General features: G+C 41.8%; 1 protein-coding gene across 4 annotated transcripts in view; it reads left to right on the forward strand.

Moving 5' to 3' along the window:
* col12a1b (collagen, type XII, alpha 1b) overlaps positions 1-18,166 on the forward strand; it is a 148,755-nt gene that overhangs the window by 126,580 nt on the left and 4,009 nt on the right. For all 4 annotated transcript variants that reach the window (XM_013272239.3, XM_013272237.3, XM_013272238.3 and 1 more), the window contains 12 exons: positions 1,722-1,799; positions 4,397-4,483; positions 7,302-7,355; positions 7,670-7,765; positions 9,427-9,480; positions 12,863-12,916; positions 13,019-13,072; positions 13,261-13,332; positions 13,418-13,453; positions 14,733-14,799; positions 14,929-15,114; positions 15,947-16,015. In XM_013272239.3, coding sequence (XP_013127693.1) covers positions 1,722-1,799; positions 4,397-4,483; positions 7,302-7,355; positions 7,670-7,765; positions 9,427-9,480; positions 12,863-12,916; positions 13,019-13,072; positions 13,261-13,332; positions 13,418-13,453; positions 14,733-14,799; positions 14,929-15,114; positions 15,947-16,015 — 907 coding nt within the window. The remainder of the gene's footprint in view (positions 1-1,721; positions 1,800-4,396; positions 4,484-7,301; positions 7,356-7,669; positions 7,766-9,426; positions 9,481-12,862; positions 12,917-13,018; positions 13,073-13,260; positions 13,333-13,417; positions 13,454-14,732; positions 14,800-14,928; positions 15,115-15,946; positions 16,016-18,166) is intronic.

Genomic DNA, 18,166 nt, shown 5'->3' on the forward strand with positions numbered 1-18,166 from the left:
GAGTTTGTAGTTCTGGTCTTTGAAAACATATCTTCCTATGTTTAGCATCTCTTGGTCCTACTTTTAAAGTAGGGTTGGGTGATACAGTAAGACTTTTCTAACACGCCATCAGCCAAAAAAAACAGCCTTTGTTTGCAGCCTGCTTTCCCTTACTGCTCACATACTTCATATGCAAAATCATCTGTTCAGGTTTCTTCAGTTGGAGCATGCCCTCCAGTCTAAATCAGTTACCAGTAGTTACATATTAAACAATCAGGGTGCACAGTTTATAAACTGGGTGACAGAAGAGTTTAGCAATACGTGGCTAACTGAACTAGCCGTCGAGACGACTCATTACATCGGAGAGTTACAAGAAACAGGAAGTGAGGCTTGCACCTTAGTGTCAGTTCTCTGCAGCACTACATTCACCATCATGCTGATGTCTGTGTTTGTGTTTGAACTCTCTGTTTAAAGGAGCTTTGTTCAGCAGCCTCACAAGTTCACTTTTTACAGTGTTGAATTCTCACTAAACTGGCAAAAAATAACAACAACAACAAAATTTTGCCTTAAAACTAAAACTGGGTTTTATTTACTAGTTTAGTCACCCAATCGTCCCAACACCATCCATCCATTCGCTTCTGCTTATCCTTTTCAGAGTTGTGGGGGGTGCTGGAGCCTATCCCAGCTGTCCTAGGGCGAGAGGCAGGGTACACCCTGGACAGGTTTCCTGTCTGTCGCAGGACTAACACATAGACAAAGACAACCATTCACACTCACATTAACACCTGTGGGCAATTCAGATATTCCAGTTAACCTATCCCCACTAAGTGCAAGTCTTTGGACTGTGGGAGGAAGCCTGAGGACCCAGGGAGAACCCACGCAAACACGGGAGAACATGCAAACTCCACACAAAAAGACCCCAGGCTGATTGTGGAATTGAACTCAGGACCTCCTTGCTGTGAGGCAATCACCCTGCCAACACGTTCTATGAAATTCAGCCTAGTAGATTTGTGTTATCTTGGTGAATGACAGACAAAAATCGTGAACCAAGGTGAAAGCTGAGGTTGAGAAAAATGAAGTAGCCCAATTAAAAAACTGCTGACTTTATCAGCACAAAACAAACAGTGCAGCTTTTTACCTCAGCTGTAAAAGGCTGGTGGGGTATTGTCGTCGCCCCTAAGTTTGTGAATGTGATAACTAGAGCAGGAAGTCACGTAGGATTTTTAAATTGACACAATCAGCTACCAAAAATTGTCTGAATCTCAGTTTTCTGAGAATCTTGTAGATTTGATAACGATGTAGGATTTTGAAATTGACACTTGAGGTGTGTCTGCTAGGGGGCTGAGGCGTAACACTGCTGTCAGCAGTATTCTTATTAATTGCTGTACATTTAGTTTGAATACTGAACAAACTTTAATGAGCACAGAGTGAACTGAACACAATCCACAGCATTTCGAGCATTTTGTAATTAATTTAAAGTTTTTTGGGGAAAAAATACAGAGAGGTTGTAGATAATCCAAACAGACAGTGAAATGAGTGCATTTTACATGGCGCCACATGTGAATCCATCAGCAGGGTTGTAATGTGAGCCTTTCTCCCCGAGGCTGATGGGACTCGGCTGTGCCGCATTCTCTGCTGTTTTTCTGCGTGTCCTCTGGGCGCTGTGGAGGGTGTATCACAGACACATGTAACACTACGCCATATCCATGTTTTTGTTTTTTTTCTCCCCTCCTTCTCCACAGTTCCAGCTCCAGATGTTCGACATTGTCTGCAGCTTGGCCTGGACCAGCCGAGACAGATGTTGTGACCTCCCATCGATGGTAAGGGAACCCCGACCTCCACAAAGCCTTTGAGCCTAACATATTTAGCATGTGCCCACCCCACCGGCAGCTGAGTGATGACAATAAACTGGCGCTAGCTTCGACTCCAGATAATCAGCTGTGCTGGGGAGCATCTCCTCCGAACGTCTAGTGGGATTAAAGAATATAGAAACAGCTGATGAAGTTTTGGCCGATATAGTGCAAAGATTTTTTTTCCAAGATATAATTTTTTTTATTCAACCCTGAAAACCCCACACCAAAAAACCCATCTAAATTATTGGAAAAATAAAGTGTTTGCTGTTTTCACAGCCTGATTGGACACATGCACACTTTGGGTTTTCTTTAAATCTGAAAGTAAAGAAGATATCGGCGCCATAGTGAAGTCGTCTTGATACACGAAGGTCTGTTTAATTTCTACGTCCAGCAAAAAACGACCCATATATCTCAGAAACTCACACTGGCTTGTAAGTGTACACTTTTCTGTGTTTGGCTTTTTTTTCCATCTATGGAGCATCTTGGGGATGTTGATCATCTCATAAAGGGGTGCTATCAGGCCAGCTGGTTCTCCTCTGACAGAAACCAGACCAAGGAACAATGCACAAAAAACTTTATTGATGCATTTAGTCACAGTTAAAAATGACGGTAAAACACAGACGAGTGTGTTTGTACTATAACACTCAGCAGGCAGAAGTGTGACCTTGATTTGCCTTTGAAGGGATTTTTAGACCCAGCAGCAGATGAAAGCAGAGGACTCGTAATCAGAGTCAGAACTGGCTCGAATCACAGAGCAAAATAAACTGGGTATATATGATATGCAGTGGTGTGTGAGCCAGCTAAAAAAAACAAAACACAGTGCACCGTGGGAATACGAAATGTTTTCAGAGCACACATAAAATGCTGATTTATTTATTAATCTAAGCTGAATTATGTTCAGTACTTACATTTTATAAAAAAAAACCCAAAACAAGATGAACTGGGTGTCCCGTTATTATAGCTAGGTTTCCAAAGAAACTGAAGCATCATTTAAAACATGAGCAAGAGCAAATAACATTGATTCGACATGTAATTTAAACCTCTTATTTAATTAAAAATTGAATGTTAAAAAGACAAAAAAAGAAAAAAAGATATATATATATATAGGAGCGAGATTCAGAAATGAAACCATCTTTTGTGGACTTATCCCATTTAACACGGACTCAAAATTTAAAAACATTTTTTAAAAAGTCCTGTGGTCGATCAGATCGTTCATAGACGCTGCATCCTCTTCAAAGTTCAAAGTATGGTACAGTACGAGTAACTTGCACATCTATGAAGGTACCATTAATGCTACATGACAAGAGACCTTGGAGAAAATCTTGATGAATTTCAGCAGGACGGTGCCAAACCACATTCTGCATCTACTCCAAATGTGTGCTTTAGTGAGCACCAACTCACAAATCAGTCCTCTCAAACGGTTTTACACTGTATGCTGAAGACCCGGCAATATTAGCGAGAGAACAGTCCAACAAACAGACGATCTACTGTGAGCAGCACTTCCTTTTTTAACAGGTAGGGTTTGCCCCATCCTTAGCCTCATTCTGATGGCGGACAGTTAGATGGTGACTCTATTAGAGAACTCGAGAACATGTGAATCTCATTCATCCAGGGCAGGTCCAAACGTTGTTTGTGAAAATGCTTCCTGGTGTTTGTCAAGCTCTCTGTGGGGTGAAAATCTGTGGGCATCCCCAGCAGCTACAGTAAGAACATCTCAGGCTGTGGTTAAGCGTCTGGCCTCTCTCAGCGTGAAGGTTTCTCACTTCGGTCCCAGCAGAGATCTCCAGAGACGCAGTAACAAATGGAGCTTTGTGTGAGTGCAGTACGTCTGCAACTGGATGTCCAAAACATTTTGAAAAGTGTTTCAACTCCAGCGGATTATTATCTAAATTGCTGCCGAGCACGGACAGCTGCTTGATTGGTTAAATGATCCAAACTGAGGTGATCTGTGCGGACTCAGTGGAAATATCCACCCAGACAAGAAGAGTTTCACATCCATGTGAAAATCCTGCGTGAGCTGTAATATCCACACACCAGGTCCAAGATGAGTGTTTAGCAAATGCTTTAAATCCAAGCAACTCTGTGAACATCATAGTTAGCATTCCCATTCGGCATGAATAAGAAAGGATGTCATCATTATTCAGAAATACTCACAACACAGGATTTTTCCTATCAGTTGTACTATGGGCCATGCTAACTCTATATCTTCACTTACACTGATGGGATTTTAGAGCTTTGTGAACAGAAAGTTCATATAAGATGCTTATATGAAATAGATGAAGGCTGTAGTTTACTTTTACTGTCTTTGTCGGTAAAGCCGATACCAATAAATGATACCACAGGGCGCCACACAACACAGTTTTGTCTCTGCTCACCGCCTCGTAGAAGACTTTTTACCTGCAGACATCCTGTGAAGAGTCTTTGTGCGATGAGAGTCATGTGACTGTTCAGCAGCGATTTCAAAAGGAATTTTATTTGACCTCGTATGATTCGCAATCAGTGCCTTACCTTTGCATTTTTACCATCGTTTTGACAGTTGAATTGTTTGCTTCTTTCACAAACAGAGAGATGAGATGAAGTGTCCGTCTCTTCCTAATGCCTGCACCTGCACCTCGGAGGCCAACGGGCCGCCAGGACCTCAGGGACCAGTGGTGAGAACAAACTCTGTTATCTGTTTCTTTTTAGGGCTCTTTTCTGTTCTAAAGACAACTGTGAATGTTAACCAGTGTACACAAATGAAATGCATAAAAATGAGAACGTAGGACAGGTGGATGGTGTCCTACACTGATCTTGATGGCCAGAGTTAAATCCTGAGCTTTCTCGCCAGCCTAACAAAAACAGAAATCAGAGATAGGAACAGCAGCTCTGAGCCATGTGAGGTCTCTTCGGTGCAATCAGTTATAAATGAAGAACCAGACAGCAGGTAACATGTCAGCTCCCTGATGGTGAAACTCAGGGCCTGGAGAAATTGGAAAGTCATTCAAAAGCAGGTACTGTTTCTGGGGCTCTAATTTGATTGGATCACTGCCCCAGTCCTGTGGTCCAATCAGCTTTGGTGGATGGCAGGATGAGGAAAGAGCTGTCAAGGGGGCAAGGCAGCTTTAAGTGGTTTGGTAGATATAGTAGAGATAATGCTTTTATTGTGAAATCTTTTGGCCTTTATGAGGACACTAATGTGAGCAAAGAAGCAAACACCTGCTGAAGTTAGCAAAAACACTCACAAATGGCTACACGTATAAAATCCTTAAAGGTGATTTGCTACGCCCAGTTAGCCTCTAACGCAGTCATGGTGATGGTAAAAGCAGTGCTCAGTTTCTAATTTAAATTAACTTGGGCTTTTAAATTACGTTTCAGGCACAATTTTTTTTTTTTTTAATTTATCATTTACTGCTTCAAACATTATCACTCAGGGCAGCTTTTTACAGAGTCAGGACCACCTTATCGCAGCAGAACTCACTGATATTCATACAGAATGGTATGAGGCTTTTACAGTTTCAGACTCATGGAAGTCGCAGGCAGAGCAGGGAAGTGGGGGAGTACTGCAATAAAAAGGAATGTATAGAGAAACGTCAGCTGTTATCCTCACGTACAAGCAGTCAGGGGGAGGAGGCGGCTGCTGTAGGTTCATCCATCAGCTGTCAGACAGGCACCACAGTTTACCTTCTCCACTCTCTTAAAAGATTTTATGAGGCATTGCAAAGAGGTTTCCTGTGGTTAATGTGCTTCAGGACGCAGTATTCTCCCTCGTACAACATACAGCGCATAAGTGGCCATAAATAACCAGGAAAGCCAGAGCTTTGACTTATGCGTTACATGGTAGCACAACCACTGTGGAAACGTGTTTCATTACAGAATACAAGCCCTGCATTACTTCTCTCAGGGAAGATGCTTTTTAGTTTGAATAGATTTCACTTTAAAAAAGGTAAACGTACTCATCGTTAAATCGCCCGATAAATGGACTGAGGGCTTGAAACAGAATGCTTTTCTGCAGGGTCTGAAAATGCTGTTAAAACTGTACGAGGCTGGAAATTCATTATTTATCTAACGTTGAATACGAAATCTGAAACTAGTTTGTTTATAAAAAGCTAATTAGTAACAGAAAAATCCATGAAAATAAACGTAAAGCTGCCAAGATGTGCGTGGGGTTTTTTTTGTTGTTGTTTTTAAATGAACCTCAGGAGGAAATGTTCTTCGTGCATTTATCTGCAGAGTCACGAAATATTTACATATCTGCAAAACATTAGCTGTCGTTGTGTTTCTGTGGCATGATGGTGGCAGCTAAAGCATGAAATCAGTTCATGGCTCTGCTCGGGCAGCTCAAAGTGCTCTTTAACCAAAACCACATTTCTCTCTGAAAGGGAAACTTCACACAGCTCGCTCTGCAGACACCGAGCTCCATCTGTCAGACCAACGTCCTCCAGCGACGTCTCATCACTCGCCGTCTGTCACTCTGACAAACGTACAAGTCTGAGAAAAAAAATAAAAGGTGGAGAGTTAGAAGTTAGGAGCTGACACCACCGAATTCTAGCTACACTCAATCTCAGTTCTGACCAAAATGTTCCCAGTTCTTTTTTAATTGATTGAATGTAAACTTTGGACATTTAAACATTCAGATGAAAATAAAAACATATAGTAGGTTCCATGGTTTCCTAACAGCAAACAAAAAACCACAACATTGCACAGGAATCTGTTACACAGCCCCACCTGAACCCTCACTGAGCTGTCGATGCATGTTGGGTAATGTAGGAGAAAAGAGATCATGGAATTAAACAAGAGATGTGGAAAAGAATCATTCTTAACCATATATTTTTTATTCTTGGATGGTATTAGAATAGCTTTGCACAAGTCACAGTTCAATAATAATCCTTCTTTATCTCATCCTGGGCCTCCTCTACCTTCAAGTCGACTTTCTTCTGACTGGCTGCCCCTCGTAAATGAAAAGTCTGAAAATGACAGAAAATAAAGAAAAGCCGAATTGGTTCTCAAGAGGCAACGGTTATTGTTTGGATTAAAATGTCCCCTTTCAACAGCATTAACGATTCCTTACTGTGCATTCAGACCAATGTTATAGTTATTATATTTAGCTAAAGTAAAAACTAGACTTCTGAGAAAAAAATCTGAAAGTAATTGAAAGATTTTGAGAACTTGGAAAATTAAGATAAAATACAAATAAAGGAAACTGGACATGTTTTCGAGATCCTCGATGTCTGCAAGACTGAGTTGGCTGCTTTCAAAAAAGTTCTATCTCTTGTCCTTTGGGAGGAAGCAGTTCTCCCACAGGTTGTTAGGGGCTAGTGTCTGTGGGTTGTGACTGCATTCATGTAAGGCCTAACTCTGCTTCACATTTGTCCTCAGGGTTTTCTTCCAGACAGGCTCCCTTGTGGCATGTTCAGACTAATTTCCCCCATGTGCATCTCTTGTGTCCTTCTTATCCTTGTTTTGTTAACTAGAAAATCTTTTTCTTTTCAGGGCGCCCCCGGCAGCAAAGGTCCCCGAGGTGAAAGAGGAGAGCCCGGTTCTGCTGTAAGTTCCTGGGGAAAAAATTTTCCTGTATTGCATTTCCCTTCAACACTTGCTGTTTTACATTTCCTTGCAGTCTGAAGAAAATAAAAGATGGTACAAGTGCAGGAGCTTTGAGGAGCACATCTGATTCCACTTACTGATTGAGTGTTTGTGCTCTCCGTGTCCTTGATATGAAGGCTCGGTTCTATTAGCATTCCTTGTCTCCTGCCGGTCTTTTCCACACATTTCAACAGTAGTACACTTCAACTGGGACAAGAGATATCAACAATAAATTCCTCCCGTGTTCAAATATTTCTCTTGTCTGTATTTTGCAGGGACCGTTGGGCCCGCGGGGAGATATTGGACCACCTGGGCCCATGGGTCTGCCCGGCCCTCAAGGACCAAGCGGGCTGTCGATTCCAGGAGAAGCTGTAAGTCTGTAAACACACCTGACATTAACACACACACACAGAGCAGAGCGGGGGGGATTACTTGGTGATTTGTTATAGAGAGAATTTACAAGCTGGGGAGTATCTGTGGCGAAGACTCACATTCTTTCATGTCTGAGGGAAAGAAGCGATACCAAGAAGCCCCTGAACGTCAGTATCACTGAATGTTAATAAATCACAGCTTGGATTTACGTCTCAGAGATTAGATGTACCCAGATTAAACTGAGATGTTCCCTCATTCAGTTTCCAGAAAGGTCCCACGAGATAGAGGTTTGATAGGTTTGATTTCAGATGCTGGGGGACACAGCTGATTCTTTTTTTTTTACCTTCAAACTTCAAAACTCTTGTGAAACTATAAATCTTAATGTAGTTTAAATATTTATATTTCACTTCTGAGTTTCCAGATAGTCGTAACAGTAACACTACCTTTCTGATTGATGGAGGTTGACCTACCAAGGCTTCATGTGGCTGAAGAGGCAAAATCCGCAGTGAAAAAGCAGTCACCAATACATTGCTTATAAATCTTATTGATTCTCAAGCATAAGCGAAAAACAGAAGGTATTTTGTCCACAAGCTTAAAAAGAATTAAGTCACAGGAGATATTAAATGTTGAGTATATCCAGATGTTTTTCATAAACTACTTGATCTGAACATCAGAGAAATAAGGACAGTAGCTTTGGAATTCAAAAAGAAAGAATTCAGTTTTATTTATATAGCACCAAATCATAACACCTGTTGCCTTAAAACCCTTTATACTGTAAAGCAGGGGTGGGGAACTCCAGGCCTAAAGGACTGGTGTCCTGTAGGTTTTATATCACCCTGGGTCAACACACCTGACTCAAATGATTAGTTCATTACCAGGCATCTGGAGAACTTAAAGACATGTTGAGGATGTAATTTAATCGTTTAAATCAGCTGTGTTGGATCAAGGACACATCTAAAACCTGCAGTACACTGGCCCTTAAGGCCTGGAGATCCCCCACCACTACTGTAAAGTAAAGACCCTACAATAATATAGAGAAAATGCCGACAATCAGAAGTGTGAGCAAGCACTTGGCAACAGTGGAAAGGAAAAGCTCAATTTTAACAGGAATAACCCTCCATCAGAACCAGGCAAGGGAGGTTAGAACAAATGATAAGTTTTTGTCAGAGAAGAAGATGAAAAGAGACCAAAACTGAAGCTAAATCTAACCGAAGCCAATGTGCAAAAAACTGCAGTTCCTCTAATGTCCTCTGGGGAGTCAGTCCCCATTGATGCCCATGTTAACTTTACAGTACTAGTAAGTTTACAGCCAATGAAAATGCTTTTGGTCTTTAAGGATGGTTTGCTCCTTGTAACATCTGTACAGGGTGGAATTTGTGGAAAGCACATTTGGCATATGTGCTTGAGTTTATTCTAAATATGGTCAGTTCTAGTTCCAGAAACAATCATTATGGTGGCCCAAAAATGCAGCACCACGATATTTACTAGTCTAATGATTATTATATTGGCTATATATACGTTTTGAGTTTTGATTTATTTAGCAAGTCTGAATCTGGTTATTATTGCTATCATCTACATCAGTCACAGCTCCGTCTCTAATTGTTCTGTCCCTCCGAGTCACCGTCTTCATTAAATTAATGGTGTTGCTTTCTGTTTTCAGGGCCGTCCTGGACCAAAGGGAGACCCCGGTGATTCAGGCTTACCTGGGCAGAAAGTAAGTGCAGCTCAGTTTGTGTTTGAAAGCAGGAAACTGGGGATAATTCACATTTTGACTACTGGTCTGGCGCATGGCCACGTTGGCTGCACGCAGATGCTTTTCCAGCTGGGGAGAATTCAGAGAGAGAAGAGGCAGAGCGTGCCTCCGCTGCAGGTTTCTGAATATTACTTTTAAATTAAGTTTTTGCGCAAAATCGAGCCAAGAACAAGTCGCCTTGATTAACAGTGCTGGGTAAGTGTCGACCCGCGGTCAGCCACTACATCCTCCTCTCACTGAAAACTGTTTTATCTGGGAACGCAGGAGCTGCCTGAAGACAGACGTGACACCTAAACTTCGTTGGCATGAAAGCGAAAGCAGTCTGTGTGAAATATTAAGTTACAGATATCAGATGGTGCTTTCATTTCTTTCTGGAAGGAAGCATCTCTCTTGTAGGCTGAATTGAAAAGAAGAATCCAGGCCAAACAGACAGAAGGTAAAGAAATGTGATACTGACCAGAGGTCAAAGGTGTGCTTGTGTTAAGATGAAGCCATAAGCAGGTAGACCCCTGAAATGCCTAAAAGCCTATAATCGGTTTCCTCCAGGCCGTCTTCGGCCTCAGTTTGGTTGACCTGCTCAGGTGTCCCTGGCTTAAATGTGGAATGGTGTTTGTTTATAGCTTCAAGCTCGACCTTTAAAGGACTTCAGAAGAATTTCAAGAGAGTGCAGCTTCCAACCTTAAAGGTTCCATGTCAAACTGCAAAAAAACCTTTTTGAAGCAAAGCTGCAGCAAAGGCGTGATCAACCAATCGAGTGCAGGTTCCGCTAACAGCTGAAACGTGCAAAAAGTTGTACAATAATCAATGGTTGACAAATTATTTCCAATAGCTATCAGGAAAAATAAAGGTTCAGACAAAGTGGAACAATCATTTAAAGAATAATTGTGGTTTATTTCATGGTAACTTTATGCTCTCTTCCTCTGTTGTAGAAATTCGGGGAAACCAAAAGTTTGTTTATAGTCTGATTGAAAGAAAACAAGGAAATCAGCAGCTTGGAACGGATGTTTGGCTCTCCATCCGTCCATGCTTGCCTTCTGACTTAATCACAAACATATTCTTCCCCCATTGAACGGTTAGATAAAACGTTATCCTAAATGATAGGGATATAATGAATAGTTTGCAGCAAGCTCACCTCCTTGGGTCATCCTCTCTGAAATTCCCTCTAATCCGTTATGTTTTCTTATCTACTGGAACCCCCAAAATTTAAAGACGCACACAGAAAAAAAAACAAAAAACCCTTTTCTCTACTTGTCTTGAAATTTGGAGTAAGATAATCTCATCATATGGGCAATGTGGAAATTATTACCATCAGATTTATTTATTTTTGGTCTACTGAGATTTGGCTGCACAAACCTGGTGGAAAATTGTTAGTTGCTTTGTTCAAAACAGTGTTGTAAATCAAATAAAGTGGACCTATTATGTTTTTTTGTTCCCCCTTATAGTCGTTATTTTCATCCTTGGACCTACCAGAGTAGCTTTACATGATTCACAGTTCAGAATAATCCATCTTTAGTTTATATTGGGCCTCAATGCAGCTACTTAGATCATCCTCTGTCTGAAGCAAATCATCAACGCCTCTCCATTATGGCCATCTGATTGGCTGCCCCTGATAAACAAAAGGTTGGTTGTTGCTTCTGTGAGATGACCATATTCTTTGACATCATACAGATCCAAGACTAAAAATAAAACCAGTCTTAAACTGATGTTTGAGCTTTGTGATCACAGGGACTATGTGTACCTGCACAGGTCTTTTCTTGTGTTTAATAAGAACTGAATCCAAACCTGGGTAGACTGGTGGAGAATCCATCCAGTCCAAGTTTTAAAAAAATGACCGCTTTGCCAAAACACCGAAATCTACCGTTTTATCAAAGCCGTTACTATTCTGAGATAAGATGTTCCTTAGTGTTGGTCTTGTGTGAATGTGCAACCAACTTGTGTAGAAAGGAAGGGGATGAATTTACAGGGTTATGAAACAGCTGGACACCGCTTTATTTTTACTCACACAAAGGTTATGATTAAGTGTCGCGAATGGGCCTAACTGTAAATTTTGATAGATGAGGCTGAATGGTACCTGGAACATTTAAATGCAGTACCAATGGATCTTGAGCAAGTGTTGGGATGTGACAAGTGTTGGGAATAAAATCAGGTCAAAAATTCACAGTTGCTGCTCTTGGTTGGAAATCAGAGCTTCATGTCCAAGGTTGAACTTGGAAGGCCTTGAAATAACAGATTAAAGTGTCAGTTTTTTAGATCATTTCTGGTAAACTTTTGTTAGGTTTGTCACTGAAAACTCATCTGAGAGTTTTTAATAAACTCTGGGTCACCTTCAAAAACTTGGAAACAATAGGTTTGTTTTGTAAATCTTGAACTATTTACCAGCATGTGTGCCACTGAATGTGTCACACATGCTGGCATGTGTGCCACTGAATGTGTCACTTTGTAATGTGTCACTGAAAGCTCATGACACATTACAAAAACCAAATCTCACAACAGACGCTCCAGACTGTTGCGTTAAGAAAAGGAGGTGATGTGTGTGCCACCTTATGTCATTTGTAGTTTCAGGCATGATTTTGTACTTTTTGGGTAATGTGGGTAATGTGTCAGCGAGTTCAACACGCTGAACGCCACCTGTGTGATGACAACTTTATTTAAAAGCCCTTGCTTACTTATTTTATTTCAACGAATTCAGTGTTTATAGGTAGAATTTCCAAAAAGACAACGAATTAGATGGAAAAACAAGAGTAATTAGTGCTACCTACTTCAAATCCTTTATTCAGTAATTTATTTCTTCCAGTCAGCTCAACTAGTTAAAGGACTGGAACAATTTACTGCCCTGCTCAAAGTGTTGTTGCACTGGAACAGCACGCACGATTGGGAATTAAACCTTCAACCCTTCAGCCGCAGTCTTCATGCAGAGCTTCAGACTCATGAGTAAGACTGATTAATCAGCTCTTTATGCCAGTAAAACAAACTCCACGTGGACCGTATTGGTGGAGCGACGAGGCTGCAGGTGACCATGTTGGAGCAGATGCTATAGCAACATGCATTTAATGAGTTGCAGACCATGCGGTCCTGGTTTATAATGGCCAATAAAACGGTTCTGGAATATATTATGTTCCTTGTAAATCTTATGCCAAGGCATCAAAGACCAGAGACAATAAAAATAGTGAGCAGGGTTTCTGAGCAAATGAGCACGGGGGGGGGGAGAGAAAAAGAAGTTTACTGTCCGGCACGACGCTGAAACAAACCAGCTCGAGTTGGTCAATCGGAGCAAAGGTGGACTTTCTGTTACAGATGATGAGCATAAAATACTTTTTTCTGAGGGGTCTTCTCATGTTTGCAGGGTTCTCGTGGTCCTTCTGGTCCTGTTGGCCCAATGGGACCCGCCGGAGTGAGGGTGAGTATAGCCAGGCTGCTTTTAATGGCATCCATGCACTCTGAATTCTTTAAACATGAACGGTATGCCTTTAGGGTTTCAGTCCTGATCTTATATTTCCAGGGCCCTCAAGGAAAGGAAGGCCCAGCTGGACCTAGAGGAGCCCCAGGGCCCATGGTAAGACTTCTAATGGTTTGACATATGTACACCTCAGAGCTGCAAACCGCGTGAACAATTGAGGCATTTAATTTCCTTTCCAAAGAGCTTTGTACTACCAAGTCTTTGCAGGCATATTTCCCAAGAGACATCTTTGTCCTCTTTCCCACTCATTGATATTTTTCTTACCTTTCTCTTTTTCCTTGCAGGGACCTCCAGGATCTCCTGGAGTACCAGGTACCACAGGAAAACCAGGAAATCCTGGAGACTCTGGTCCTCCTGTAAGTTTGCTGGCAGGGTTGTGTGTTCATTGAGCAGCATGTTGGGCCTGAAGACTTCTTAACAGTTTTGTTTTTCTGGTTCTAGGGTCCCAGTGGTCTAAAGGGAGACAAGGGAGAGAGAGTGAGTAAACCTGCAAATGTTTTTGTCCAAACATGATGATACTGAAAATATCCTACAACATGTCAACAACAAGCTGATGAAAACAAGAGGCTAGATTCCCTGTCCAGTTTCACGTTTCAGGAAATTTCTAGTAATACATTTACATAGAAGTGATTTGAGAAATGACAAATGGGGCAAACTGTAATACAGTAGGAAATGCTGGGAACTTATCACTGAGCATAACGACTTGTTTGGAGTAATTTCTTTATGTACAACATGTGACCACAAAAGTCCATGAAAGAAACTGTACCATTTTAAATGTGGCTGCTTCTAGATCGTCTTCATGTGCATGTCCAGCTGGCGTCCAGTCTGGCTGCCATTCTAAATTTTAGTCTGAAGTCTATGTTGAAATCGGGCAATTTTAACTTCAGGTTCAGAGAGAGATGAGGAATCTAGTCTTTTTGGACATTCATTGGATTGTGCACTGTGAATTCCCTCAGGATGAGTCTGTCAGTGCTGAGCTGTTGAAATGCTCTGAGGCGTCTAAAGGAGAACATTCAACAGAAACCAAAAATATACACACAGAAATTGGACGCCATCCTCGAAGTAGTCATCTTGTCCAGAGCTGCTGTGCTTCCAACACTGGGAACACTTCCTGGAAGTGCTGTTCTGTCAGGACGTCAAGCACCATCTGCAGTGCATGTTGGATCCACTTAAGTTTGCCGACCTTCAACTTGAATTTCAATTTATTGAAAAGCGAAATAGCAGGGAACGAATGGAGATATTCATATTAGTGCACCCCATATTCTCCATAATGGAGCACCCATTTGCATCGCAACACTGTTGAGGTTGTTTGTGCAATAGGTACTCCTAGGATGTTAAAGTAGAACTTGGCATGGACAATCCAAAGCTTCATGTGGGACGAATTCACTGAACCACCTGGAGAAAAACGAGGAGCCAGCTTCTGTTAGAGCTCCCAGCTCTGCAAACCTTTAGACCAGGACTTTAGACTTTAGACAGCTCTTCCCCTGCAGACTGCTGTTTGGTCTCTCTGTCATAGCTACAGCCTCAATCTTTGAGATAAAGGTGGGGGTCATTCCAGCCTTTGCAAATGCTCCTTAGTGCAAAAGGAGCACTAAGGAGGTGGTCACAAAAATCCTGATTGAGCCATGTTTCATTGAAAAGTTTCAGAGGAACATTTTTCTGACTCATATAAAGTCCATGCACAATGACAATAAAGAGCTATTCTATTCCATTCTTTACTGTTTTCCAATTTTAAATCCTGCCTGTCTGCACCCAGGGCGACTTTGCTCCTCAGAACATGATGCGATCCATTGCCAGACAGGTTTGCGGACAGTTAGTCCAAGGTACGTAGAACACATTTTCCCCCTCCTGACATGGATTTAGAAATCTCTGCCTCTTGGCTTTCATGATGTTGCAAGTTTACCGCTTGCGGTTTGTAATGTTCTCGTTTTCTATTTGCCCTGCTGTTGCAGAACAAATGACTCGGGTCAACTCGTTATTGAATCAAATCCCCAGCGGCATCTACCGCAACAATAACCCAGGCCCTCCGGGCCCTCCTGGACCTCCTGGCAATCAGGGACCCCGCGGGGAGCCGGGCGCCACAGGAAGGAACGGATTCCCCGGAAGTCCCGGATTGCCTGGCCAGCAGGGAGAGAGAGGTACGACCCACCCTCAAGAAGCTGCTGCACGGCAGGAGAGGCTGACATCATGAACAAATGGAGTTAGAAAAATAAACATGAAGTCAAATGATTTCTAAAATGGGAGCACAGAAGGCAGCAAAGTAATTATTTACTCTGCAGAACGTTTACCTAAGACGCACCAAACCATCACAGAATGCTAGAAAGGCTTGGCATCATCGTTAATCTGAATTTCAGTCCAGATCGAAGCAAATAAAGCTGCTGATGCCAAACTGTTAAAATACTGCAGTGAAAAAAGTACTTCTTATGACCCAGAGACACTTTTTTACATCATTAAAAAAACATTTCTCATTTGACAAGATTTTTTTGATCCACAAACAGCAAATTGTAATCTGAAACTGATTGTTTCATTTATCCAGATAAACTGCTGGCACTGGCACTCGGTCAACAAAACTTAGAAACCTCTGATCTAAATGATCATGAACATGGCTGCTAGTGCATTCATCCCTGTGTTCAGTCTTATTGAAGAAAACAGAATAACTTCTGAAGATATAGCCAGGCAGAAGTAGAAATTAAATCTATTTGCATTGCACCCTCACCTTCTGCTCATTAAGCACCCCTTTCTGAAGTCTGACTTTCCTGTCTCACTTTATGTAACAAAAATGAAGGAAACATATTTCAGAAGAGGCAAAAAAAAAAAAGTTCCAAAGCCAAGTTCTACCACAGGGAGGAGCTTTTAAGTAGGAGCTCTTATGTAAGGGGAGACAAAAAAATGTCTTATTTTATTCTGCAACTACAGAATTGAGACCTCCGAGCTCCCAGCCTAATGATACTTGACTTTCCCCCACTTCAGGTCCCCCAGGAGAGAAAGGCGATCGAGGAACTTCAGTAGTTGGACCAAAAGGACTGAGGGGACCTCCAGGTACGTATTCTTTAACAAGACACCAAAAATACTTAAAATGTCGGTGAGGTAGCTGACAGGTAAAGTTAACAGGCAAAGCCGATTCCTGAGTCCATGATTTATCATCTTTGATGAAGCCATCGGCTGAACTGCCCCTACAGATTTTTAAGGATTAAAAAAGATAAGTAATTTGTGTTTCAGCAAAACAGAACTCTTGTCTCGCCACGTGTGCCACTAAAAATCCAAACACACTCGATATTTGAGCCAAGATGATGGAAATGGAGCCTTTGCATATAACGATGGACCTTGATGAAGTAAACCTTGATTTTTAGCTGCCTTTGACTCCGGATTATTGAGTGTCTCACTTTATTCACACCCCACACTCCACCCACTCAGAGATGTCGGCTGATTCAAATGCTTAAAGCTTTGATTGCTGCCCTTCCTGTTAGTCTCTGGCACCAGTGTTGTGACATGTTGACACATATTTGACAGCAAGATACTCCCCGTCCCTTCTCCTATGAGTATATTTAACTGAGAGGTTTGAATTTGTCTCAGTTAACCATGTCTTCTTGCTCCTTGAGACTGCACTTAGTTGCCCTTAAAGTGGTGATTTAGCCAGGTGGTGGTGCAGCATTGTTAAAGAAAAACACAAACTTTGGTCCTGAGAAAAGCAGTTTCACCAGCAACTGGTTATGTAATCGCACTCCATCCTCCGCGACTGCAGCCCTGCAGCTTTGTGATGGTCCCGGCTGTCAGACAGAAGCAGTTAGAGTCGAGGAGGGAAAGGAGAGCAGTGAGTCAGCCTGGAGGACATGCTGAGGACGGCGAGGAGACAGTCGGGCAGGAAACTTTCCAATCTTTGTCTGTCCAAGTCTAGACAAAATTCAGAGGGGAGGATCAGCACATCCTACTTCTTTTTCCCCCATCATAGTTTACTTCATTTCATTCTGTGTCCGGGACAGTCAGCAGCAGCTCGACACCTTTTCAATTCATTTTGTTTCCAGCTGCGTTGAGTCGCAGCGGTCTAACAACAATATCATAAAAAGTTCTCATCTCTGTTTACATCAAATACAAGAGTGGAACTGTAGTTTTTATTAGTTCTAATGGTACAAAGCCACATGGAAGGCTTTTAAAAATTCTGATTCTCAGAAACACGCTGGCTCAAAGCAAAAGGCACTTCATGAAAGCGTTCACATGTGAGAAAATGAAAACGCAGCCGGTCTTTGATCTGCACCGTTTGAACAGTTTCATCTTTTTATTTTTATAAACGTTGCTTTTACTGGAGAATCAGTCCCGCCCTTCCTTTGAGGCAAAGTTTATAAAAATAAAAGACATGTTGCTCCCACCTTTGTCCGTGCTGCATTATGCTGATGTGATTTATCCATGTAGGTTGGATGTAGGGTTTGGTAACCATTTGCAGACATCCCATTATCCCCCTGTGTGATCTCCAATATCTGCACCACTGGGGTTGGGGCTGCAGATGAAGTTGAAGTGAATCCCTTAAGGCAGTTTTTTTTTTTTTTTAGTAATAAACAGACCCAGAGGGGGAAAAAAGATGATAGACCTGCCCCTGTTTTTGTATTGTTCTGAGATGATGAACGTTTGTTTCTGAAAGAGAAGCGGTTCAAGCACGAACTTGTGACTACACGCACATTTGTGTCTAAAGCCATGTCATGGAACTATAGTGAGGAAGAGTACAAATAATCTGAATGTCAGGATGATAAAATTCATTCCATGTATTAATGGAATAATCACTCCAATCACTCTGATCATCATCTATCCCCGAGATCATGGTCCATTGCTATGACCCCAGTTATCTTATATGTAAGGCTGTTCTTGGTCTGTACCACGTTAATTATTGGCTCCCAGCAACAGTTCTTATTTAGAGACCGCTATCCTTGGTTATGATTCTGGCTTGTGGCCTAATCAGGACTGTCGCAGGACAGGTACAGAGCTGTAACCTATTATCCATACAGGATGGGAGTGTGTGAAGCTGAGTTAGAAAACTCTATTCCACCTCATGTCAAAAGTCATGTGGCTATTGGCTATTATGGAATTATATTTATATCATAACAAGGCGAAGCAAATTTCATTTCACATGCACAAAGAAGCCTTGGTGCATGCGAGAGAGTCTGCTCTGTGCAGAGGCTTCAGAACTTGCCTAAATAACTG

The sequence above is a fragment of the Oreochromis niloticus genome, linkage group LG15 (genome assembly GCF_001858045.2).
Source record: "Oreochromis niloticus isolate F11D_XX linkage group LG15, O_niloticus_UMD_NMBU, whole genome shotgun sequence".
In the NCBI taxonomy this organism is placed as follows: domain Eukaryota; kingdom Metazoa; phylum Chordata; class Actinopteri; order Cichliformes; family Cichlidae; genus Oreochromis; species Oreochromis niloticus.